Source organism: Macrobrachium rosenbergii, chromosome 16, assembly GCF_040412425.1.
Source record: "Macrobrachium rosenbergii isolate ZJJX-2024 chromosome 16, ASM4041242v1, whole genome shotgun sequence".
Taxonomy (NCBI): domain Eukaryota; kingdom Metazoa; phylum Arthropoda; class Malacostraca; order Decapoda; family Palaemonidae; genus Macrobrachium; species Macrobrachium rosenbergii.
In genome coordinates this window covers 28,183,604-28,206,444 of record NC_089756.1, presented here as the reverse complement: position 1 = coordinate 28,206,444, position 22,841 = coordinate 28,183,604, and the positions used below count along the sequence as shown (strand labels likewise).

At 40.0% G+C, this 22,841-nt stretch overlaps 1 protein-coding gene across 1 annotated transcript in view; it reads left to right on the top strand.

Annotated features, from left to right (window-relative positions):
• The window catches only part of LOC136847240 (uncharacterized), a 693,244-nt gene that overhangs the window by 402,638 nt on the left and 267,765 nt on the right, over positions 1-22,841 (top strand). The window contains exon 4 of the mRNA XM_067118733.1: positions 15,503-15,558. Within this exon, the coding sequence (XP_066974834.1) occupies positions 15,503-15,558 (56 nt within the window). The remainder of the gene's footprint in view (positions 1-15,502; positions 15,559-22,841) is intronic.

Genomic DNA, 22,841 nt, shown 5'->3' with positions numbered 1-22,841 from the left:
TTCTTTCTCGCCGTCATCCTCCTCCTCCTCCTCCTCCTCCTCTTTCTTCTGTCCTTTTTATTCGGTGTCTTCTCTTCGCCCATTCCTCCACTACTACGCAAGCGTGAACGTTCTCGAGATTCTTCTTCCTCCTTCTTTTATTGGACTAAACCCACTTGCTTTTTTATCCGTTCTTTCTCACCGTCATCATCATCATCTTCTTCCTCCTCCTCCCTCCTCCTCCTCCTCCTCCTCCTCCTCCTCCTCCTCCCACCTCTTCTTTCACCGTCGTCGATATAGCCCCCCAACGACCAGAGAGGCCAGGCAGTGTTGCTAATCGCCTGCGGCCCGGGAGCAGCAGCAGCAACTCCGCTTCTTCCAAGTCCAGACGGACCGGCACGTATCTTAAAAGCCCAAATTGCTATGATGAAGAACTCTGCTTCTTCCTCCTCCTCTTCCTCCTCCTCCTCCTCCTCCAGAATTTCTTGCTCATGCTCCAGCGCTCTCCCACAACCACATGCGCGTACAGAATCAGAGCCTCAGTCTTCACAAAACGTGAAATTGCGAAACTCTCTCTCTCTCTCTCTCTCTCTCTCTCTCTCTCTCTCTCTCTCTCTCTCTCTCTCTCTCTCTCTCGTGTTGATATTAATACCACGTGTGGAATTTCTGATCTAAAACATTTGACAGAGACCTCGCTTTTAAGTATTTCTGGACTGATAGCTAGAATCCAAAAGGGATTCGCCTACAGGTTTTGCTTTTGTTGAGAGAGAGAGAGAGAGAGAGAGAGAGAGAGAGAGAGAGAGAGAGAGAGAGAGAGAGAGGTGGATTTCGAATTTCTTTGTTCCTCACTACCGTTATTTTGGGTTGCAGGCACTCAGGTTTTTCCATAGCACTGGCGGCGTATTAAGAAATTGCTGATTCTTGCGCCTAGTCCTCTTAAGATTGGTCTGAGAGAACGTATTGCTGTCCATTTTGTGTGTGTGTGTGTATGTGTGCGTGTGTGTACTGCTTGGTGTATGGAAAATATGTAAATGAAGGTGTTATTATGGCTCTTTCCTAGATAGTGACCCCCAAGGGTTTTCGGTGGTCGTTATCTAGGACTGTTATTTTTTTTTTTTATGATATTTACAGTCTTTTGTTTATGCTTTTACGGTCATCCCAAGGGGCTGGTACTAAACACGCCGCAAAGGTGGACGCATGCCGGGTTAAAACCCTTTGGGGTCACTGTCTAGGAAAGATCCGTTATTATTACTGTGATTAATGTAGCATAAATTTGAATGCAAAAGTTAAACGTCGTAAAATATTTGTGTACGTAGTGTATTGAGGTGGTTGGAAGAACTCTCAGCCCTCGAGTCATTCAGTCCGGGAGCATCATACCACTGGCGTATATCTATTTTGGGAAAATTCTGTGCTTCGATTTGGGCCTTTTAGTACCGTGTAGACTGCCGGATGCTTTTGAAAGAACTTTGTGAAAATCAGTCATGCATACCAAAGTCATCCTTTCTCTCTCTCTCTCTCTCTCTCTCTCTCTCTCTCTCTCTCTCTCTCTCTCTCTCTCTCTTGGAAATGTCACTGGTTATGAAATGAGTGTGTGGGGGATTGGAGGATTGAATAGTAATGTAACCAGCTGGTTTCAAGAAGCTGTTGTATTTTAAACAGAATAAAAAATGGAATCCGTAAATGTGTTCAAAATATGGCATCCTTGCACTCAAGAAATGTATAGTTCATCCTACCCTTAAGCAGTTAAGTTATTTCTCAGAATTCATTTTACCACCGTCTGATACCTTGGTATGGATGAGGTGTTCGCCTTTCCCCCAAAACGGGTGAGGAACACTTGCGATTTTAGTAGCATTTTAATACCTTCATTTTAAAGGCGCCTTCCAGTTTGCGACATCTGGGGACACAAGGGGGGTTGGGGAGGGGGTTGGAGCTCAGTTGCACCTGAAATATTTGCGTTGTGGTGGTGCGGTGTGAATGGGCCAATGAACACTCAATTGACAATTGAGGAAGTGTATGGCTCTCTCTCCCCTCGGTACAACGACCAGTTACGAATCACCGCTGGGAGAAGAAGTCTCTCTTCAAAGATATGGACGTTTTCCAAAGGGTGTTGGAATCCCGCGAGAGGATTGCGACGCCCAACGAGAGCGGTCTAAGGACACCTCCATTATGACCTGGAATTGGAAGTGACAAAAACATGAGCCTCGGCAACCGCGGCGTCATTTTCAATTTTCACCTGTGAGGAGAAGTGACCGCAGGTAAGGTTCTGCGCATACCTGGCGGAGATCCGTTGAATTCATGGGGCGTGGCTACAGCGCCCGAGAAGAATACATGAGTGAGGATTTATGCGCGGAGGACTAGGTACAGACTCTCGCAGTTCAGAGGGAGTGGGCACAGCTGAGATGATAGTTCCTACACGCTATATTCGTGTTTATAGCAATTGTCGATATGTAAATATAATTACGCAGATATATATACATGTATACAGTAGGCCTATATATATTATATATTATATAGTTATATATATATAATTTTGTAATATATATATGTATATATATATATATGTATGTATGTAATGTGCGTGCGAGAGAAAGAAGGAGAATGGTCAGTGTAGACTTCTGTGGATGAAGGTACATAATGGCAGGTTGTATTGGGGAAAGGAAAGAAAACTATGAATAGAAAGGCCAAGATGAACAGGGACCGGGGAATGGTTTGCTCCTTGGTATTTGCAATAACTGTTACGTAAATAACCCTTACATTTGATGGGCTGAAGGCGATCGGTATCAGAACAGTGGGGCTGTAATTATGGGTGTTAAGTTTTCTCTTCAGTGAACGATCATATAGAGGTTGTCAGAAATGGTGGAAAAAAGAAATGCAATAGATACTGTATACTTGGGAACATACATCAAGAGGGGATTATATGTTTTGTTTAGGGTTAATACATACACATAAAGGCTATAGAATCAATTATCTTGGGTTGGTCTTACTAGACGCTGTTATACGTGTTCATTGTAGGATACGATTTTTTTTTATTAGACGACAGGTGTAAAACGTTGAGCTTTAGTAATGCCAGGTTCCTGGATGGCGTGTTAAGAATTTTCTCATTTCTTGGTAGCTTGTTTACAGCGTTCTGAAGACATCTGTTTGTTGTGCTTTGGTCGTTCCGCGAAAGTTGAATTCTCTTTGGTGTTGCAACAAAAACTTCCGTCGTAAATTGACCTCATCCATTCTTGTAAGCTGTAGATGATAATGGCAATGTCATCGTAAATTCCAAGGTAGGAATATCGATCTTCTCTTGTTTTATTTTGAGATGGAGCAGTGATACTGACCTTGAAATTCGCGAAAGTCCATTCACAGTACTGCCGTAAAATGGAAAACTGCAGTATCTGCAAAATTTTCCAAATTGCGATATGCCATGTATGGGGCTCGTGAAACACTACTACACAAGTTACTGCAGTTTCAGAATGATTCTTCAATGCTTTCCACGAGTGTTTATGGGGTCCCATTTGCAATATCTGCAAAATTTTCGAAATTGAGATATACCACCTATTGGGCTCGTGAAACACTAATACACAAGTTACTGCAGTTTCAGAATGATTCTTCAATGCTTTCCACGAGTATTTAGGGGGTCCCATTTGCAGCATCTGCAAAATCAGTAGTAAGGCAAGGGAAAACTGCAGAATCTATCATTTTTCTGTTTTGTATTTTTGCAGATGCTGCGGTCTTCCATTTTAGGGCAGAGTAGTTTTTCATAGTTGCCAAGCTGCTAATTATGATAACTTAGTTCATTTGTAAGGGCTGCATCCATTGCCTCTATTACAGTTAAATTCAGTGGTCGAGTGACACTCACTGGCCATTGCCGCGCTGAGTTCAGATACCTTGGGCGTCGGTGAACTGTTGTGTTAGACTGCACGTGCGTTACTTTTTGAAGAGTTGTTGAGTGTCATCCCTTCCCGTAGCTCTTTTGGAAAGTATACCATGATCATTCCATGTGGATATGGATACTACACATGTTGTGTACAATAGAAGCCTATATGTTATTTACAGCAACATTATCTTCACCGAATGGCATTGAAATACTTGAAGTAACATTGATTTTTTTCTTTCTGCTTTGAATAGTGAAACTAAATAGCACATTATAATCAGTTACACTAAAGCATGTACTGTCGTTCGTGTTGGCTCGTATTTTATTTTTCTGTTTTTATTGTTGAGCGACTGGGTTCACATGCATAGTTTCCGAGGACTTTTGAACAAGTTATGGTTGGTTGACTGCGTTATTAAACCGTCTGCTTTGAGAAAGCAGTTTCCAAGAAACCGAGAGCCCTTTAGTTTTCTGTAAAAGAAAACTATTATGACGGGTTTTTCTGTCCGCCCTCAGATCTTAAAGCCTACTAAGGCTAGAGGGCTGCAAATTGGTGTGTTGATCATCCACCCTCCAATCATCAGACATAACAATTTGCAGTCCTCTAGCCTCGGGAATTTGTATTTTATTTACGGTTAAAGTTATCCTTAGTCGTACTTCTGGTACCGATACAGGTACCAGCAACACAGGGCACCACCGGACAAAGGCTTAAGTTTCATGGGCCGTGGCTGAGGCCACCACCAGACCGTGGCTGAGTTTCATGGGCCGTGGCTGAAAGTTTCACACAGCATTGTACGTGTAATGTGATGTCTCACTGCGACATGTAATGTCTTCACCCTGAAAGGTGATGAATGAAAAAGTAGATTCTTTCCACTCCCATTTAATGAAAAGACGTATACAAACGTGAGAGCGGAGGATGAGATCCGATGCTCGTCACTCGTCAGTGACCACTGGCTACCTTATACTTCGCAATTGGCGGGAAAGACAAAAGTATTGTCTGCTAAAATACAATGTTGCCACGTTGCATAATTCAGCCAGTGATCTTACAGTATTTATAAGAACGTATAAATGGTTAGGCATGAATAGAATATTAAAGGTAACATAAACATACTTATTCCTGTAAAATGATAATAATGAAAGTGTACAAGAATACATATATTTGATATCTATACAGTACGCTGTACAGAAAACTCGATTGCGCCGAAGAAACTTCGGCGCATATTGTACTTGTTTTAATGTGTTCCATCCAGGGGTGTTCGTTCATCACCCCCTTGGATGACAGCGGGCGTTATGTCATTCAGGTGTTAATAAGATTAATTGTACAGAGATTCTAATATCGTGGTTAAGTGCTTGACACGGTGAAGCTGATTCACTTCACCCTTTCCGAAAATGAACCGTATCCGTGAGCACAACCCCGGAGAGGATTTGAATACTTTTGCTGTGCTAAAACAGAATTTTCCGTTGACCCTGCTTTTTCTCGCAGTGTGACCTCGCTGAAGTTATTAAATTAGCCAAAAACCAAGATGTTTATCCTTTGCTGCGGAGAATTTCTCCCAAAGCAACGAGCATGAGAGAGATATAAATTCTTTTTGCGCCATGCAACACTACAGTAAATTGCTTTTCATGTGATGTTTATTGCAATGCTGTATACCACTATTGCGCCAAAATTGTCAGACAATTTTTTTACCTATATTTATTAGTGCTCACTAAAGATTAAACTTGAAGCAGTGAAATGCTAATGCATTTTCTGATGCAACAGTTTCACTAGTTTAAGAATAAAATCACGAATGTTGGGTTTGTTTGAGTCGCGGAGAGCACTTAAAATTATAGCCAACCCTTAAAACGGCTGAAAATGTCAGATTATTGTACTTTTATGAGTCAGGAATCGTGTCTGCCCTTCCAGAGTGGCTGACTTGAAAACGAAACGTAAATGTTGATCTCGAGTGAATTCATCACTTTTTTTTTTTTTAATTTAGTAATCCAAGGAGTACTACAGATCTTTGGATGTCAGGATCTCCTCCAATGTGAAGAGGATCTTCTACAGGTAGCACCAGATGCCTAATCTAAGTTCTGTTGCATAGAATCTAATCATTATGTCGTGTGTTCATGAAAATCGACTTCCGGCAAGTCTACTCCCATTTCACCCCCAACCTGGACAAGATTTCAGTTAGACTTTCAATTTGAGGCTGTTCGTGGATTGATTAGAAGATTAATAGATAAAAAAAATTAATATGTAGCCTTATGAACAGTCCTACAGGTTACAAGATTATTTTTTTTACTTTAAACGTGGGATAACGTTCTGTGTGTTTATTTGGTATATCGAAATACCGCAGTTTTATTTTTTCATATAAAACGACTTTGTGCAACTTTCTTCTTCATCCTCCTGCACCAAGTTGTCCTTATCTTGTATATGGCATAGCTTTGCCGCAAAAGAAAAACTAGGAAAATGCTACAAACTTAAGACAGCTCACCTTTTTGGGGTAAAAGATTTTTGTGTTAATGACTCATCTGGACCGCGACAGTACTTCCTTTCCCCATCCCATGAATGGGATAATTATTATATTAGAATGATTTAAACCTTTCTGGATTATCTTTCGACTGCGGTTTTTTGCTCATTCATCTGGGGACTTTAACGACAGCAGTAAATGAGGGTGAACCTGGCTGTACCCCTGCTCTTTATTGGGTACGAATCAAAGGGAGTGCACCTGGATGCCCCTGCAGCAAAACATGCGAATCTCTGTGGGACGATAATTAACCGGGTCGTTGGATGGGGCCGAACATGACCTTCATTTTACTCCGAACAGGACTTATTTAATACCCGTAAAGAACTGAATAGCATTTGTGTGCGAAGAATGCACGAACAGAAGATCACCCGTTCAAAGTTGTTAACACATATCTAATGTGAGAACAACTGAAAGCAGTCGATACTCGAGTCTTCGTTTGAGGCTTTTCGTCTCGCTTGCAGCAGTTTTGCCGTCAGTTGCGTCTTATTGCAATAAAGTCCCGAGAAGCTAAAACTTCGGAAGAAAGGAGCTAGGAAGAAACGACGAGGAAACGGCGGAAGTTGCACGGGCGAAAACGAGGTCGAAAACCAAGCTGGTTTCGTCAGTAAAGTTAGCCTGACAATGAAAGAGAGATGAACTGTGTACGAGGTAAAAAGACGCCTACACAGAGGAAGTAATCGCCTCGGCAAGAAGCGGCAGGAAGACAAGAAGCTGAGGCTGAAGCAATACTTGAAGGAGAGAGATTTGAAGCCTGATGCATTTGAGATGGGTCCCTATGTGGAGGCTGCCACAAGCTTCTTTGACATTTCGTGCTTCGGAGTGTTCAGACGAGGCAGCACTTGCCGAGTCTTTTGAGCAGAAGGGGAAATCGTCCCTCTCTTGTAGAGAGCCGTTATTAAGGATGAAAGATGAAATTATCATTATGTGCAAGCTTCATCTATTATTTTGATACAGTGTTTGTCTTTTGACCTATTATTTTGAAATAGTATTTTTCTTTACGTAGGACGATGGTTTAGCTTAACAGAGAGTAATTCAAGATTTTTGTTATACCGAAAGCCCTCCCCACCGCCACAAAGAAATACTTACCAACATAGTGTCGGACACGCTTCGTATTTGTGAGGTGCTAAAACTCTAAATGACCTATCCAAATGCTTCATGTTAATGTTAACTGTGGGATTTACGAGCCAACGAACTTGCAATGACACAAACAACTATGACTCGTAGCACTGGAAATTTGACTATTTAAGTTGTGCAATATATTTAGAAAATCATACGCTAGCTTGATTTATGAGAGAGAGAGAGAGAGAGAGAGAGAGAGAGAGAGAGAGAGAGAGAGAGAGAGAGAGAGAGATCCAGTGATTTACGAGGACTTGATTCCATTGTTTAATTGTCTCGTTTTGTTTCACATTCACTCATTTTTCCTTTAACTATCTACTATAGTGACGGATGGCTAAATATGTAAATGAGGCATACCTTGGTTAGTTTCAGTTGGGTACAATGAAATTCTCTCTCTCTCTCTCTCTCTCTCTCTCTCTCTCTCTCTCTCTCTCTCTCTCTCTCTCTCTCTCTCTCTCTCTCTCTCTCTCTCTCTCTCTCTCTCTCCGAAGAATGAAAGGACGTTTGGGGTCACCTTGAAGAGAAAGTTGAAAATGTTTTAGATACTTGGGTACATAAAAGTCGAGAAAGAAAGTATTGCCAGCCGGGTTTGTTAGGGCACTTGTAGTCTAAAGGTAAGAATTCCATCCGTACCCCCATACACAAACAGGCCTCCCCTTTCATGATAACGGGGAGAGTATGGACGGCGATTATTGTATGTTTCAAATGGGGACTTTTATTTCTTCGAAAATAGTTTTTGTTTGTAGGTACATCTACGTATGCTTTAAACGCTTGTATACTTCAGATAGATGCATATGCAAATATGTGAAATCGAATTGGTATATATACGGTATACATTTAATACACATTTTATATATATATATATATATATATATATATATATATATATATATATATAGATATATATATATATATATATATATATATATATATATATATATACATAATTTTCTGACTCATATCGAGACCGAGCCCCGGTCTTTCAAGTGAGAGTCCAGGTTGAAAACCCGTGGTCTAGGGCGTTAGTAAGTCACCGCACAGATCCTAAAAGAAGGTGGAGCGTGAGTACTTCGCACCTGCTGCAGGCGCCAAGCGCTTAACATACCAGCGAATTTTACCCAGCTTCCCGACCTAGTAGCAATTGAATCACTAACATTTGAGACGACTTGCCACCCCTTCACTTGAGATATGATGGAAATGAACACACGGGAACGTGTTTCACAGAAATAAATTTCTGACTCACATAGGGACCGAACCCCGGTCTTTCAAGTGAGAGTCCAGGTACAGAGTACTTAGGTTCCAACTGCTTTTGTGACTTCTGCGGATATAAACTCATACATATCAAATTAAGCCGGAGGGAATTATAACTGATGATAAGTGCATTTGCTGTGTCCAGCATTCGGATCTGTGCTTTTGGATTGAGGCTGAAGAGTCTAAAGTTGGTATGTGACCTGATAGCTGAACGGATAGGTCGACTGTCTCCCGATGTTCGTAATTTTTCCTTAGGATGCAAATTATTCCCAAAAGGATACTATCTCACGGGTTATGCAAAGGACAAGCCCAAGCCATCGCCATCTTCCTCTCATCACTCTCTCTTCTGCATATGGAACTTCCGTATTTTTCTTTAAGCCGTGTACGATCTGTACTGCTGTGCGGACATGGCGTGAAGATGAAATTTTATCCGACAGATCATGTCGATTTTACAGTAAAATTTTGAGATTGAAATTAGATGTGAGATGGCAGGATAGAGTAAGGAATGATACCGTAAGGAAAAATACGGAATTTCCATATGCAGAAAATTTCAGCATTGGACGGGTTGGTATCGTTGCCGGATAGCACTCTGCTGGGCCCGCGTTCGATTCTCCGACTGGCCAATGAAGAATTAGAGAAATTTATTTCTGGTGATAGAAAGTGAATTTTCTCGCTATAATGTAGTTCGGATTCCACAGTAAGCTGTAGGTCCCACGTTGCTGGGTAACCAACTGGTTCTTAGCCACGTAAAATAAGTCTAATCCTTCAGGCCCAGCCCTCTAGGAGCTGTAATCAGCTCAGTGGTCTCTGGTTAAACTAAAAAGGTATCACTTAACTTCTTTTTCCATATGCCGAAGAGATAGTGATGAAAGGGAGATGAAGATGGCTTGGACTTATCCTTTGCGTAACCCCCTGAGATAGTGTCCCTTCTCGGAATAATTCGCGTCCAAAGGAAAAGTTACGAACATCGGTAGACAGTCGATCTATCCGTTCAGCTATCAAGTCACATGTAAGTTTTTGACTCTTCAGCCTCAATCCAAAAGCACAGGTTCGAATGCTGGTCAGAGCAAATGCATTTATCAGTTATAATTCCCCTTGGGCGTAAATGCATTTTATGTTAATGGGTTTTATTGGCTTATTATTTATGTGTATGTATTTATGTACGTACGTACACACACATATATGTATATATATAATATATGTATGTTTATGTAAATGAAAGTGGGTTGACGTCGGAAGGTATTTATAACACGGATTCTCCACTATTGAGGTTTCATTGCTGCATCATGCTGTGATTCACTACAGTTGACTGACTATAAGGCAGTCAATTAATTTCCAGGTCAAAAGATACTCGGTGGGTGTTAATAGATGGTGTCCAGTTCGTTCAGCACTCAACCTGGATTGAACCGAGTTCTGTAGCTCGCCAGTGACTTGCATATGGTGTCACTTATACACCATGAACCCCAAGTCTCCCTATCTATCTATCTATCTATCTATCTATCTATCTATCTATCTTTCTTTCTATCTATATGTCTATCTATCTATCTGTCTGTCTATCTATCTGTATATGTATATATATGTATTATATATATATATATATATATAAGAGCATATATATATTATATATATATATATATATATATATATATGTGTGTGTGTGTGTGTGTGTGTGTGTGTATGTATATATGAGAGAGAGAGAGAGAGAGAGAGAGAGAGAGAGAGAGAGAGAGAGAGAGAGAGAGAGAAAGAGTCTGAAACAGAGAGATCATCCATTGCCAACTTAGGCATAAATGTATAGAATTTCTGACGTCACGTATAGAATTTCTGATAGCCAGCTAATGGACGCAGTAATGACTGCAAATACCCCTCCCTCCCTACCCCCACCTAAAATTGCAAATGAAAAGAAACAATGAAATTTGAATTTGTCCGATGCCTCTCCGTTGAGGACAAGGCTTCTGCTCTCGTTTGAGTTTATACGACTTTTTCGGAATTTAAAAAAAAAAAAATTCCTTCCACTTCGTCAGAAAGTGAGGCTTTCATTACGTCAGTAGAGTTTATATCAAACAACCCCGTTGGTCCTTTTTTGCCCTCCCTTTCGATGGACAAAGCGAGAAACCAAAAAGAATTCGGCTTCAACAACAATCTCGACAGACAATATGGCTGTTGCATACGTCTTTTGACAACAGCCACTGGCTGCGCCGTATGTGAAAATGTTGAAAGAACATTGAAGCCAAGTCCTTGAATACACTCAGCGTTCGAAAAAAGCGAGGATAAAATTCGAGCCGTGACAAAGAACTTTGTCATTGGGGCACAGTCGCTGACGTCGAACTTCATAATTGGCCGGGTGGCATCAACAACCTTTCGGGCGAGAGTAGAAAATAATAAGAGGACCTTTGTATCAGCCCAGCTTTTCAGGCACACGGTAAAAATCGCCGTGATTATCCAAAGAATATGTTTCACAGAACTTTTACACAAGATTTGAATGCCGTGGTGACAAGTGGACGACAAACATCAAACGTGTTTGGGAAGCGCGCGTCATAGTTCACAGATTTCATAAGTCAAACTTTTTCGTAAGTCAAACCTTTTCAAGGTTGGTATTCAATTTACGGTCCTTGTAATCAACTAAAAATGTCACCGCTTACACAGAGACACTTCACGTTTTAGCTGACTTGAATAAAACTCTCTAGAATTTATGTTAACATAAGAAAGGGTCGATCTGGCCTCCTCTTAGCCAGAAGAAAATAGTTTACAAACGCGTAGATAACTAACAACCTTCACGTTTTCGAGCTTTTTCATGACTTCATAAAATGGAAAACTTCGCACCCGAAGGCCGATGAACTTTGTCACCCCAAGCCTGGTATTATGGTCACATTAACGACTTTTCTCGTATTGTTAGAAGATTATACATCAACCTGTTATCTTTGAAAGAAACAGTATTGGTTCAGTGGCTTACTTTTAACTCAGATCACTTACTGGAATCCTTGGGACAAACAAAAAAAGGGTAAAAAATGCGCCAAAGTTTCTTCCGCGTAATCGAGTTTTCTGTACAGCTGTAGAGCGTATAATCAAGGTCACCGAAAATAGATCTGTCTTTCGGTGGTCTCGGTATAATGCTGTAGAAGCCGCGACTCATGAAACTTCAACAACGGCACGGTGATGGCCTGTCCTAAGTCGTTACCAGAAACACGAGTATGGCTAACTTTAATCTTAAATCAAATAACAACTACTGAGGCTAGAGGGCTGCAATTTGGTATGTTTGATGATTGTAGGGTGGATGGTCAACATACCAATTTGCAGCCCTCTAGCCTCAGTAGTTTTTAAGATCTGAGGGAGGACACAAAAGGTGCGGACGTACAGACAAAGCCAACACTATTCTTTTACAGAAAACTAAAAAGGGCAGTCGTCGGGTATTTCTTCCCAATCTTGTTTCTCATCGCGAAGGGATGTGGAGAATGCTGTTGAAATCTGCCGGGTCGGCAACGGGTCCGTTTATAGGAAGAGTTCATACCGTGTCTCTTTTTCACAGAAAATGGGAAATGAATCCATTTAGGCTTGAATATCTTTTAGCCGTCATTGTTCTGAAGCTCATGGCACTGATACAATGCTTCGAAATCATGGAGGATCCTCGATTCATGTCCTTTCTGTGAATCCTTGTACAGTAGGGACTTACGGGCTACTGAGTAAGGAAAAAAAAACCGATTGTAGGATTAGTTAGCAGTCGGGGGGGGGGGGGTGTTACTGAAGGCACATTGGAATAAGCATAAGAATTTGGGGGAGAAGAAACCGAACATGCAACGAGACGCCATGCACTGATTTCTCTACAAATGCAACGCCTTAGCTTAAAAGTAGATGAAAGTTTTTAGTTGGGCCGTTGATGATGCGTCCTGTAAAACTTTAACGCCCGTGGCTGCTGCAGATTGGAAAGTGCCAAGATCTGGTGGAAATATGGTGTCATCCGCATAGATGGATGTGTCAGTCATGGCTGAAGTATTCGCCGTGCTTTCTTTGCAGGTAATGAGATTTAAAGCTACATTTTAGCTTTTCTCTCCAGGTCGTATTTATTGTTGTCTGGCGCGTGATAGTTTAATGTGTCTTAGTGGTTCTAGAGTAGTCTCAGGTGTACCATCCGTACAACAAGTACTATGTGATAATAATGGCGATGAAAATGATGAGGATAAAAAGCAGAAGAAAATAATTGATGTAACAATTAGGAAACAAATACACAGCATGTTGGAATATGATTTTAAAGAAATAATATTCTCACAAGCATCACAGTGAGTGTTTCCCCATTTTAATGACTAGGGTGATTATGAGATTTTGATAGTGACAACAGTGCTCAGTAGTGAGGACTTGCAAGTCCTTTTGAGGCAATAATAATAATAATAATAATAATAAGAATAATAATAATAATAATTAAAAAATACTCATAGTAGCATGAAAAGGGGAACCGAACAAGTTCCCGAAAGCTATCTGTATTGATTTATCTTTAAATATATGTACATATACATAACTGTGGATTTGCTTCTCCAATAATAATAATAATAATAATAATAATAATAATAATAAATAGCAGCAGTACCACTAATAACAGTCACCACGTTCAAGCTCAATATAAACTCCTTTTTACGTCTCTACTCAAGTTGTGAATTTTCTCCGCTCTGCCCGTGCGAGGAGGTCACAGTACGAAGCGACATTGCATATAGTAGGCCTGTTGGTAGTCTACGGGACGTTTGATACCAATCGCATCCCAGTAGACCAGGTATGTGAAGTATGCCGGACGAGTTACAAGTATGCTAATAGAATATACCCGTCTGGGTATGCCGTCGTGCATCATATGATTACGTAACATGGTTCTATTACTTGCATCTCAGGCACCGCGTTTAGTTTTATTTTTTTTTTTTTTTTTTTTTTTTTTTTTTTTTTTTGTTCGGTAATATGATTTCTCTTTTGCCTTCCCATACCCAGAACTAGCTGGGCATTTACTAACGTGAAGTCTTTACTGCTCAAATGTCAGTACTTTCAGTGTCAGTAAAGTAGGATTTAAAACTTCCGTTCACAAAGTTCACGAGTCAGTATGTTTGTCGTTCAAAAACATATTTAGATGAATAGTAAAAATTGTAATGTAGTAAATGTACTTTAATTACTAATTACTTTTAATTACATTATATGATGTATATACAGTATTACAAATTGTAAGAATTGTAGATGCATATTTTCTTAATAAAAGAAAAAAAATTGATTACTTTACAGATTTATTGTAACGTATGTTTTATGAACTCTCGCGATATTTAATCAAGTCAGGCGTCTCCCTCATCAAATTTCAGACACTATTTATTTCAACGTTTATTTGTGTACTTTTGTTAATGTAGTTGGTGGAAGGAGCAGATGCACGCATTTTAGACGAAGCGGTGAAATCCAAATTCCAGAGCCAGGAGTAATGTGCCTTTTTTTCGTCTATTGATCTACACATTTCTTTCTTTCTACTCCTCCCATGCGTAGAAGGGTGAAATTTTGGAATAGTTTTTTACAATATTCATGTAATTGAAAATTTGATAACACCTTAGATTTAAGAAATACTGTGGAACAGTCACAATTTCAAACTATATATATATATATATATATATATATATATATATATATATATATAATATATATTGTGTGTATAATTATCCTGGTAGGTGATTTGGTAGAATTCAACGCGGAGAGAACACTTATAAGACTTGGAAAGTGAAGTGTTGGGAACGGGTGTTTTTGCGGTAATTTCATTGATGGACTGTGACTTTTTTCATAAAATCTTGTATGAGTAAAAGGAAAAGTCTTGGGTGTTGAGCGTTCTTATTGTAGCCAAATTCTACGCTTGTGTGCAATATATTGATATTTTTTTTGGCAGATAATATGAAAATCATAGTGTCTGGTATGTGTGTGTGTAAAGCACTCAGTTCTCGTAGATATATTTGCGCAGTTTCTGTCGAATATAATGCTTACGTGGTGGTATCACACGCCGTCATTGCCTTTTACAGATTATATGCTGTTAAGTTATATTTTCGATTTAACAAGTAATCACTCGCAGGGCACTAACAGAATTCAAGGAAGAGCAGTTTCTTGCGATCAATTCTTACAGTGGGCGAGAGAGAAGAAGATTAAATAGGGATAATGGAGAAGATGGCAAAGAAAGACTAGCATATGAAATTACACCGTTACGCCAGTCACAGTGACCGGAAAAATACTTGTTTATAAAGCGTTGTATTCGCTGGGTGAACAATATGGACAAGATTATGTTTGCTGTCGTTTCCTATTTGAAAAAATAAAATAACTACCTGAAACTAAGGGAAGATACCTCGGTGGAAGCAACCCCCTTCTCTCACAAATACCCCTTTTCTTCCTCCAGGGAGAACCTCTCGAGTCTTAGCCGCACCCCTCCCTTCCCCTTCCCTGGAGGTACCATACCATTCCACCCTCCTCCCTCCACCCAAAGCAGTTGTGCACCAACATTTGCAGTGAAAGCAAGTTCGAATCCAAATACAAAAGATACATTCATTTGACCTTTTTATGTCCGGATTTCATTCCGATGAAGGTACTTTTTTCCCCCTCTCTCTCTTTTCACTCGAATGCTGAACCTGGAGGCCATGTGATGTTATTTGGTAGTTAGTACTAACTCCGACTATTAGAGCGATGTTAAGATTTTTATTTCTATCAGTGCTGCTGCAGTCATCATTCTTACTAAGAACGATGACAATAGCATCGGTAACCAGCACTCCAAGCTTTTGGTGATGAATATTTGTTTTTGTTCCAGGCCAAGTACAGCAAGACAGGGATTGAGAATGGATTTGGTGAATTCGCCCAAACAATGTAAGTACGACAGCTAAGTGCAGCTTCTATAGACAGTTAAATATCATTGCAGCATTTGACGTAAACAATAGTAAGAGAAGTGGCGTTTCCGGAATCTGTGAATAAATAAGGAAAGGAATGGCTTGCACGCAGACTAGACCAAGCAACGTAGATTAGGGACTAAAGTTTGAGCATGTTCATAGGAAATTAGGGAAATTATAAAAACGCTATTTTTTGGCCTAATTTAACATGACGTGTTTGCCCATCAGGTAAGTCTAGGTAATATTAGAATGTTTAGGTAATCCAATATGGCGCTGGAATAGTAATCTTTGTTATGGAGCTGGCAGATTTGCTTCACGGATGCTGGAAAAATGTAAAGAGAAGAGATAAGAAAGAGGCGATCCCCAGCTTTTGATGATATTTAAAGAGTAAATGCAACCTTAGTGAATAAGTTACCATCTTTCTCTATAGTCTTGTGATATGGGCGCTGACGACTGAACGTTTACGCTTAGAAAGCTTCTGTAGCCTGAACAGGAATTCCTTGGCATGCTCTCTGTGGTTCCCTCACATTTACCTCATCATCATTTGTGGTTAAGAGAAAGGCCGAAGTAGGGTTCTGCAGAATCATGGTATCCCCTGAATGCTGTTATATAAATAATAATATACGTTATACATACACGGTAAGGAGGAGAGAGAGAGAGAGAGAGAGAGAGAGAGAGAGAGAGAGAGAGAGCGTAATTATAGTTTTCTTTTACGTGGAGACGTTAGGGAAGCCGAGAATACGCTGGGAAGAAAGCCTTGACCCCGCAATGACAAGCCTGATGCAGTTCAGATCATTACTACGGGCGATTGTTCAGGAAATGCCTATATAAGGGCAAACTACCTTATGCTGTAATGTTGGTGCGCCCCTGGGCACAATCTCACCTTGTGGCACGGGACTTGCAAGAGACCCTCGGGTCGTTTTTCTCTTTCTCTCGATCTCTCTTAATGGCAATTGGGCATGTGATGTAGCGATGCAATTCGCTGCGAATATTCATAGGAGGTTTTTCACTGTGGACCTTAAGTGTTTCTTGCAATATGCCTGTCGGGAAGAGAAAGCAGTATCCTGCATGGACCTAATGAGATCCATAATAATTGCTATCAAGCAACTGCTGAGTCCAGGCGCCTGCCAGACTACCTGGAAAGAGGAGGTTGTCAGATCTCGCCACGTTACGCACATCTACGAGCCTGCTTTCGCTTCCCCTGGGCTTCCATCGCAGCTTCGATTCTCCTCCTATTTAATGGGTAGATTTGAATATTCCGTTACTTTCTGTCCGTTCAGTGATCTCAGGTACAGCAGCTCTGTCCACAGAGATCGGAAAGTTGGGTAGTGATGCCAATAAGTGTATCCGGCAACCGCCGTGAGGAGGCGCCAGTGAGACGGAGCGAGAGGGGACACCTGGGTTATGCTCCTCCACATCACTAGCAAGTGATACACCCGTGCCCTTTGATTGTTACCCACTCCGAGGGGCGCCCGTGCGTTAGTAATTCCTGACTGACCTTGGCACATGTCTTCTTGTTTATTTATTGATTCTGCTCATTTGCACCCTGCCAGGCCATGCATACATAACGAAAGATTAAAAAAAAAAAGCTAATAGAAAAGATGAAAATAGTAAAATCAAATTCCAACTTGGTATCAGCAGTCTCCTCCTCAGCTGTAGTCAAGGAGAAAAAATGTCAAAACATAAAAGGTAAAATATTTCCTTATTTGGCAGGACTGGCGTGCGGAATTGTCACGGTAAAGGTACTTTATGATCGAGAGCCCAATTATGGGAGGAATGGAGAGAAAACAAAAGTCCATTATTTATTTTTTTACTTTTACTCCATATCTTCAAGACGAAAAGACAGCATGGTAATTCATTGTCAACTTTAGGAGCAAAGGATGTACATAGCAATTACATGGAATTGACTAGTATTTTATATTTTATAATTAGAGATCAATTGAGGCTTTAGTCAATTCAGCCTCTTTATTGTCAGTACGTTGAACGATTCATTCAGATTACTTCATCATAAGTGAAGGAATATGTGCACTTTCCTCCTTGTGCATTTCATAAAGGAACAGTTTCCCACAAAAATTTGTAGACATCTGGCTGGAAACCATAAAGTTGTATTTTTCTTGATAATTGACTTTTGAGTTTTAGTACCAGAAAATGTCGAAATGAGACAGTTCATTTCGTAGTTAAAGTGGGCAATATAGGCTGATCGAAAGTGATGCTTTAAAGTGATACTTGCAGTGTGTGATGAGATTGTGTCTTTGCCGGCACATTGTTTTGCATCTTAACTTACTTTTTCCTGTTTCTTTACGTCAATTCATTTTTACCTCTGCCTCGTTATCGCAAAGGTTTAAGTATGTGCACAGACAGGCAAGCATTCTCTCTCCTCAGTCATGTATGTATATATATATATATATATATATATATATATATATATATATATATATATGTATATATATATATATATGTATATATATATATATATATATGTATATATATATATATATATATATATATATATATATATATATATAAAGAATATATAGATATATTGTGTGTAGAGCTGGAGACACAGATTGGTGGGTCAGAACGACCGATGGCTTAGAGAGTTGGTTGTATAACAGGTGTTTTTAGCCCAGGCGTACAGCATGGCTAGATAAATGAGTGAGTTGGTTATAGAAAAGGAATCAGATTTAAACTGACGTTAGAATCAAAAATACAAATGGAAAGATGCTTCCATGAGAGAATTCCGTCTTGAGGCTATCGAGTTTGAGAAATTTTTGACTGAAGATGTCCTAGGATAGATAGTACTTAATTATTGAGAAATTTTTGACTGAAGATGTCTTAGGATAGATAGTACTTAATTATGTAAATCTTAAAATCAATTTTGGTAGTGAAAATTGAGGATACAAGGATAACTTAAAAGGAGGTTGAACAATGATGACGCCAGAAGTTGAAAAATTACTAGTGAGATGGTACTTTATAGTAGTTAGAGCAACAGAGGCCTCCTCGACATGGGACCACCTTGACGTGGTGAGAGCGTTCTTGAAACCGTGGAATTTGTCCCCGGGTGTGAGTCCAAGAGTCCCATATATCATTACATATTACTTTGGGTTCATTTTTGTGGAATTTTCCACTTTTGGTAAAATTTATTGGACCTGATATATAGGAAAAGATATCTTAGCTTTGACTGGGTTTATATCTGAAGCTGATAGTGGGAACTGTGGTGGGATCACCAACTACCTTACCTGATAGAAATCAGATTGATAGCTCAAGGGCGGCTATTCTGCAGGGCTGGGCCATGGATTCCAAGGGTGGTTGGTTCTGGGGATAGGACTCTAGGCATTCTGTCCAGTATGCCCGTAATATGAGTAGGGTGATGGTGATTGTATTCTTGTAATACTCTCAACCCCAATAACTGGGTTTGGCTTAAACTTGGGCCACCCTAATTGTGTTGTGCCATCTCCTTTGATTAGGGTAAGGGGTGGACGTTTGGGAGCTCGCTCCTACTGGTGTCATTGGTGGAAGAATAAATTCCATGAAGGACTAATATCTTTTTGAGGTTTTCAGGTTTAATTTTTTTTTTATTTAATCTTTATGAGTAGCAGTGAAGTATCAAGTACCTCTGGGCCCCTTGATGATGCCCTTTTGGCACAGATGATGACCTCTGCATCCTCCTCTGACAACTGGTGTTTGGGAAAGGCTAGGAAACCGCCTAGTTTAAATACAGTGGAACCCTATGCTCCAGAATGGAGCAAAGGGAGAATGACCAGAAATGTATGTGAAATAGAACCAGGAATATTTGAAACCTCCAATGATAAGTATTTGACATTTAATCTGGGAGATTTTAATTGTGACATTTTTATTGTGTACAGAGACATTGTGAAGTGTTGTGGCCGAGAGCCTAAAATATCATCTGAAGGCCAAGGAAAACTGACAGTAGAAAAGGCCTAGGAAAACAGAGTAGGAAAGGCCGAGGAATACTGACAATAGAAAAGGCCGAGGAAAACTGACAGTAGAAAAGGCCGAGGAAAACTGACAATAGAAAAGGCCGAGGAATACTGGCAATAGAAAAGGCCGAGGAAAACTGACAATAGAAAAGGCTGAGGAAAACTGACAATAGAAAAGGCCAAGGAAAACTGACAGTAGAACTGGCCTCAGCAAAAGAAAGTGAAAAATTAAAAGTATTATCGTATCTTGGAGGAATTAAAGGAGACTGCTCGGTACATGCTTTTTGGAATCACACCAAGGGAATGATATATTGCCTTTGGACTACCCTGGTGAAGTTCCCTATTCACATGGGGATGTTCTGATACCCAGATTCCCACATTAGTGTGTGTGTTTAGTTTCCCTGAAACATGAAAGGTTGCCTCATCACTAAAGCAAACTCGGTTGAGGAACGTTTCATCCTCAGAAATTCGTTCCAGCATGTTAACTGCAAACTCGTTTCGTCTTGGATTATCCTCTGGCTCGAGTGCTTGTATGAGTTGCACTTGTAAGCGTACAATTGCAAGATCTTGTGTAGGACTTTGTGCACTGTTGAACGTGGTAGTTTTGTAAGTGTCTGGCAGCAGTACGGATGGACTCTGTAGGAGAACGATCAAAAGTTTGTCTTACACAGTCGATGATTTCCTCAGACGTTCTTGGTCGTCCACTCCTCCCTTTATCCAACACTGTCCCTGTCTCCATAAATTTCTTGCGCCATGCACGAATTGATAGACGTGACAGTGGATCTCTTCCATACTTAGTTCTGTAGTTTCGCTGAGTCTCCTATTTTGGTTCAATAAATCATGACACATTGTGCCCTTTCTTGAGAAGTAGCCAGCTTTTAGGGGTTCTTTTAACAGTACCTCTTTCGTCAACAGGGTACCTGAAATACACAAATGCAATGTGATCAGAAACTTTGATAACTAACTGCTGAGTGCATAGAACAAATCTGATTAAGATATCTCATCAGTGGCTTTCGTAATATATTTTTTAAATTGTAGAGACTTTATGGACACCCTGTATATCAGGCCTCCTCAACAAAATTTAGATCATATACATATGCAGTATGCATGTATGTGTAGTATTTATAAATGATTATATATACATATATATATATATATATATATATGCGTGTGTGTATTAAATATATGAAACTCCTTTTAAATTGTTTTTTTTTTTATTTATTTTTTTATTATTACGGCGTCAGTAACCTAGACGTTGTTCCTCCAGTTTCAGTAACTATAAATCAGTCAGTCATGACAAAATCCTTACGTATTGTTCAGACTTGACGTTTCATCTTGCTGCACTGCCTGGTCACAAAGGAAAGTGAGGTCACTGTAGGATCATGGTGAAGGTCTGGCAATATTTTCGAAACCAGGAGCTTACTTCTCATTACCTGACGCCTTCACTTCCTTTCGGTATTCGGAACACAAAGAGTTTATATCCTTGGTTACTTTGGATTTACATCTGTTCCCGTAATTTTTCGATTAATTTCAGATAGAATCAATTTTTTATGCTTTTGTTCATATATTCTTCACTCTTAACCTCCCTTAAGATAGAAATTCCTCTATTTAACTCCATAAAATCTCTTCTTTCCTGAACTCCGGAGTGTTTTGTGTGCTCACCTAGGTGACAGGGAAACTGAGCTGTTTGGCAGTCATCACCATTAACTGTTACTCAAGATTGTGTAGCTACTGTAAAAACCAAACCATGTTAGAAATTAATAATTCCACTGTCCAAACCAAAGATATGCATACAAACTCACTGAGATTTTACAATTACGATTGACAGTTAACCGGGAGGCATTTTCTCGAGACGTAACCGAGTACTGAGACCTTTCCCTGAAAAAAGCGGGACGCCGTATCTTAAAAACTAACCATAGAATTTTCTTGAAAATAATCTCATTATGTTTTCCACACCCTGAGCTAATCTAATTTAAGGGGCAAAAAAACCGGGGCTGGTGCAATACTAGGATACATCTCAGGAATTTGCACGGGAGCTTTTGTGGGGATGTCGTTTCTGATGCTTCACTATCCACATCATTACCCGGTAGAACTTGGTTGTTCTCAAATCGGCATGATGGTAAGGATTATCCGAAGGCTGTTTCCTCCTCCAGTTATTAATATTGCACCCTTCGCTAACTGTCACGCTGTCTTGGGTATTTCAAGCACATGGTGTTAGTGGCTTTATGTGACCCACCACATTTCACACATTTTTGGGTTATTCTTGGTCCTCCATCTATTTTCTGTCTACATCATGTTGAATTCGTAGACCTCCAGGCTCGAAGTCTTCACGAGTTGCACTCGTGAGCAGACGGTCGGTGGTTCGTTGAGCATATCCACTGAACAAGGTGGCATGCCAGGAATTATATTGGCACCTCACAACTCAGCGAATGTCTTTTTACCCGTATGGATTTAGTACACAGTGACATAACCTATCTCCACAAAACCGGGATATTCCTTTGTTGTGATTTTCGCCATATATCTTTCTTTAGGTTTTTTTTCATTTCTAATCTTTCGCAGCCATCCTCCCCTGTAAGGAGGGCTACAAGCTTGCTGCTGTTCCACTCTGACACAAGAAGAAGAAGAAGGTATGGAATTTCTGAGCAAAGCTTCAGTTTCGCATCCATACCATGTACATAGGTGTCAAGGGAGTGGTTTCAGTAAAATGGGCGTAGTAGCCTGGGAGAATCACGAGTGTCCCTAATGACATGGTGCGCGTGATATCATCATATGTGATTTTCACTTCTAGGCTTAACCTTTTATTGCCTTCGTAGATTGCCGTCTAACTCTGAAGCTTTATATAACCTTGTGTGTAAGATCGTTCACAATAATACCGTCAGGTAATAGCTTATTATCACTATTACAAAACGACGGAGATAATGATTGCAATATACTCGTGTATGCACAAATACAAAGGCGCTGCGTCAGTCAAAAGGCGCGAAATAAATAGACAAAAGTAAATGTTTGATAAAAGTGGGAGTTGACTAGTGGAAATTCAATTGGTAACTCCTGGAATGGTTTGTTATTTACTTTCAATGCGCATTGTTTTCTTGGATATTGTGTGATTCATGTTATTATCTGGATTTCGTTTTTAGCGTCCAGTTTTTTTTGTTGTTGAGATTCGTGTGATGTTAATTGTGCTGACGGAAAATAATAGACGCTTCATTGTCTTCGGCGAGTCGCAGTGAAAAAAAAAATGTGCCATTTAATTAAGACTCTTCTTTATAAAAGCATTTCGTTATATTTTTGTGTTTTGCCGTGAAACTAATTGGTAATTTCTACA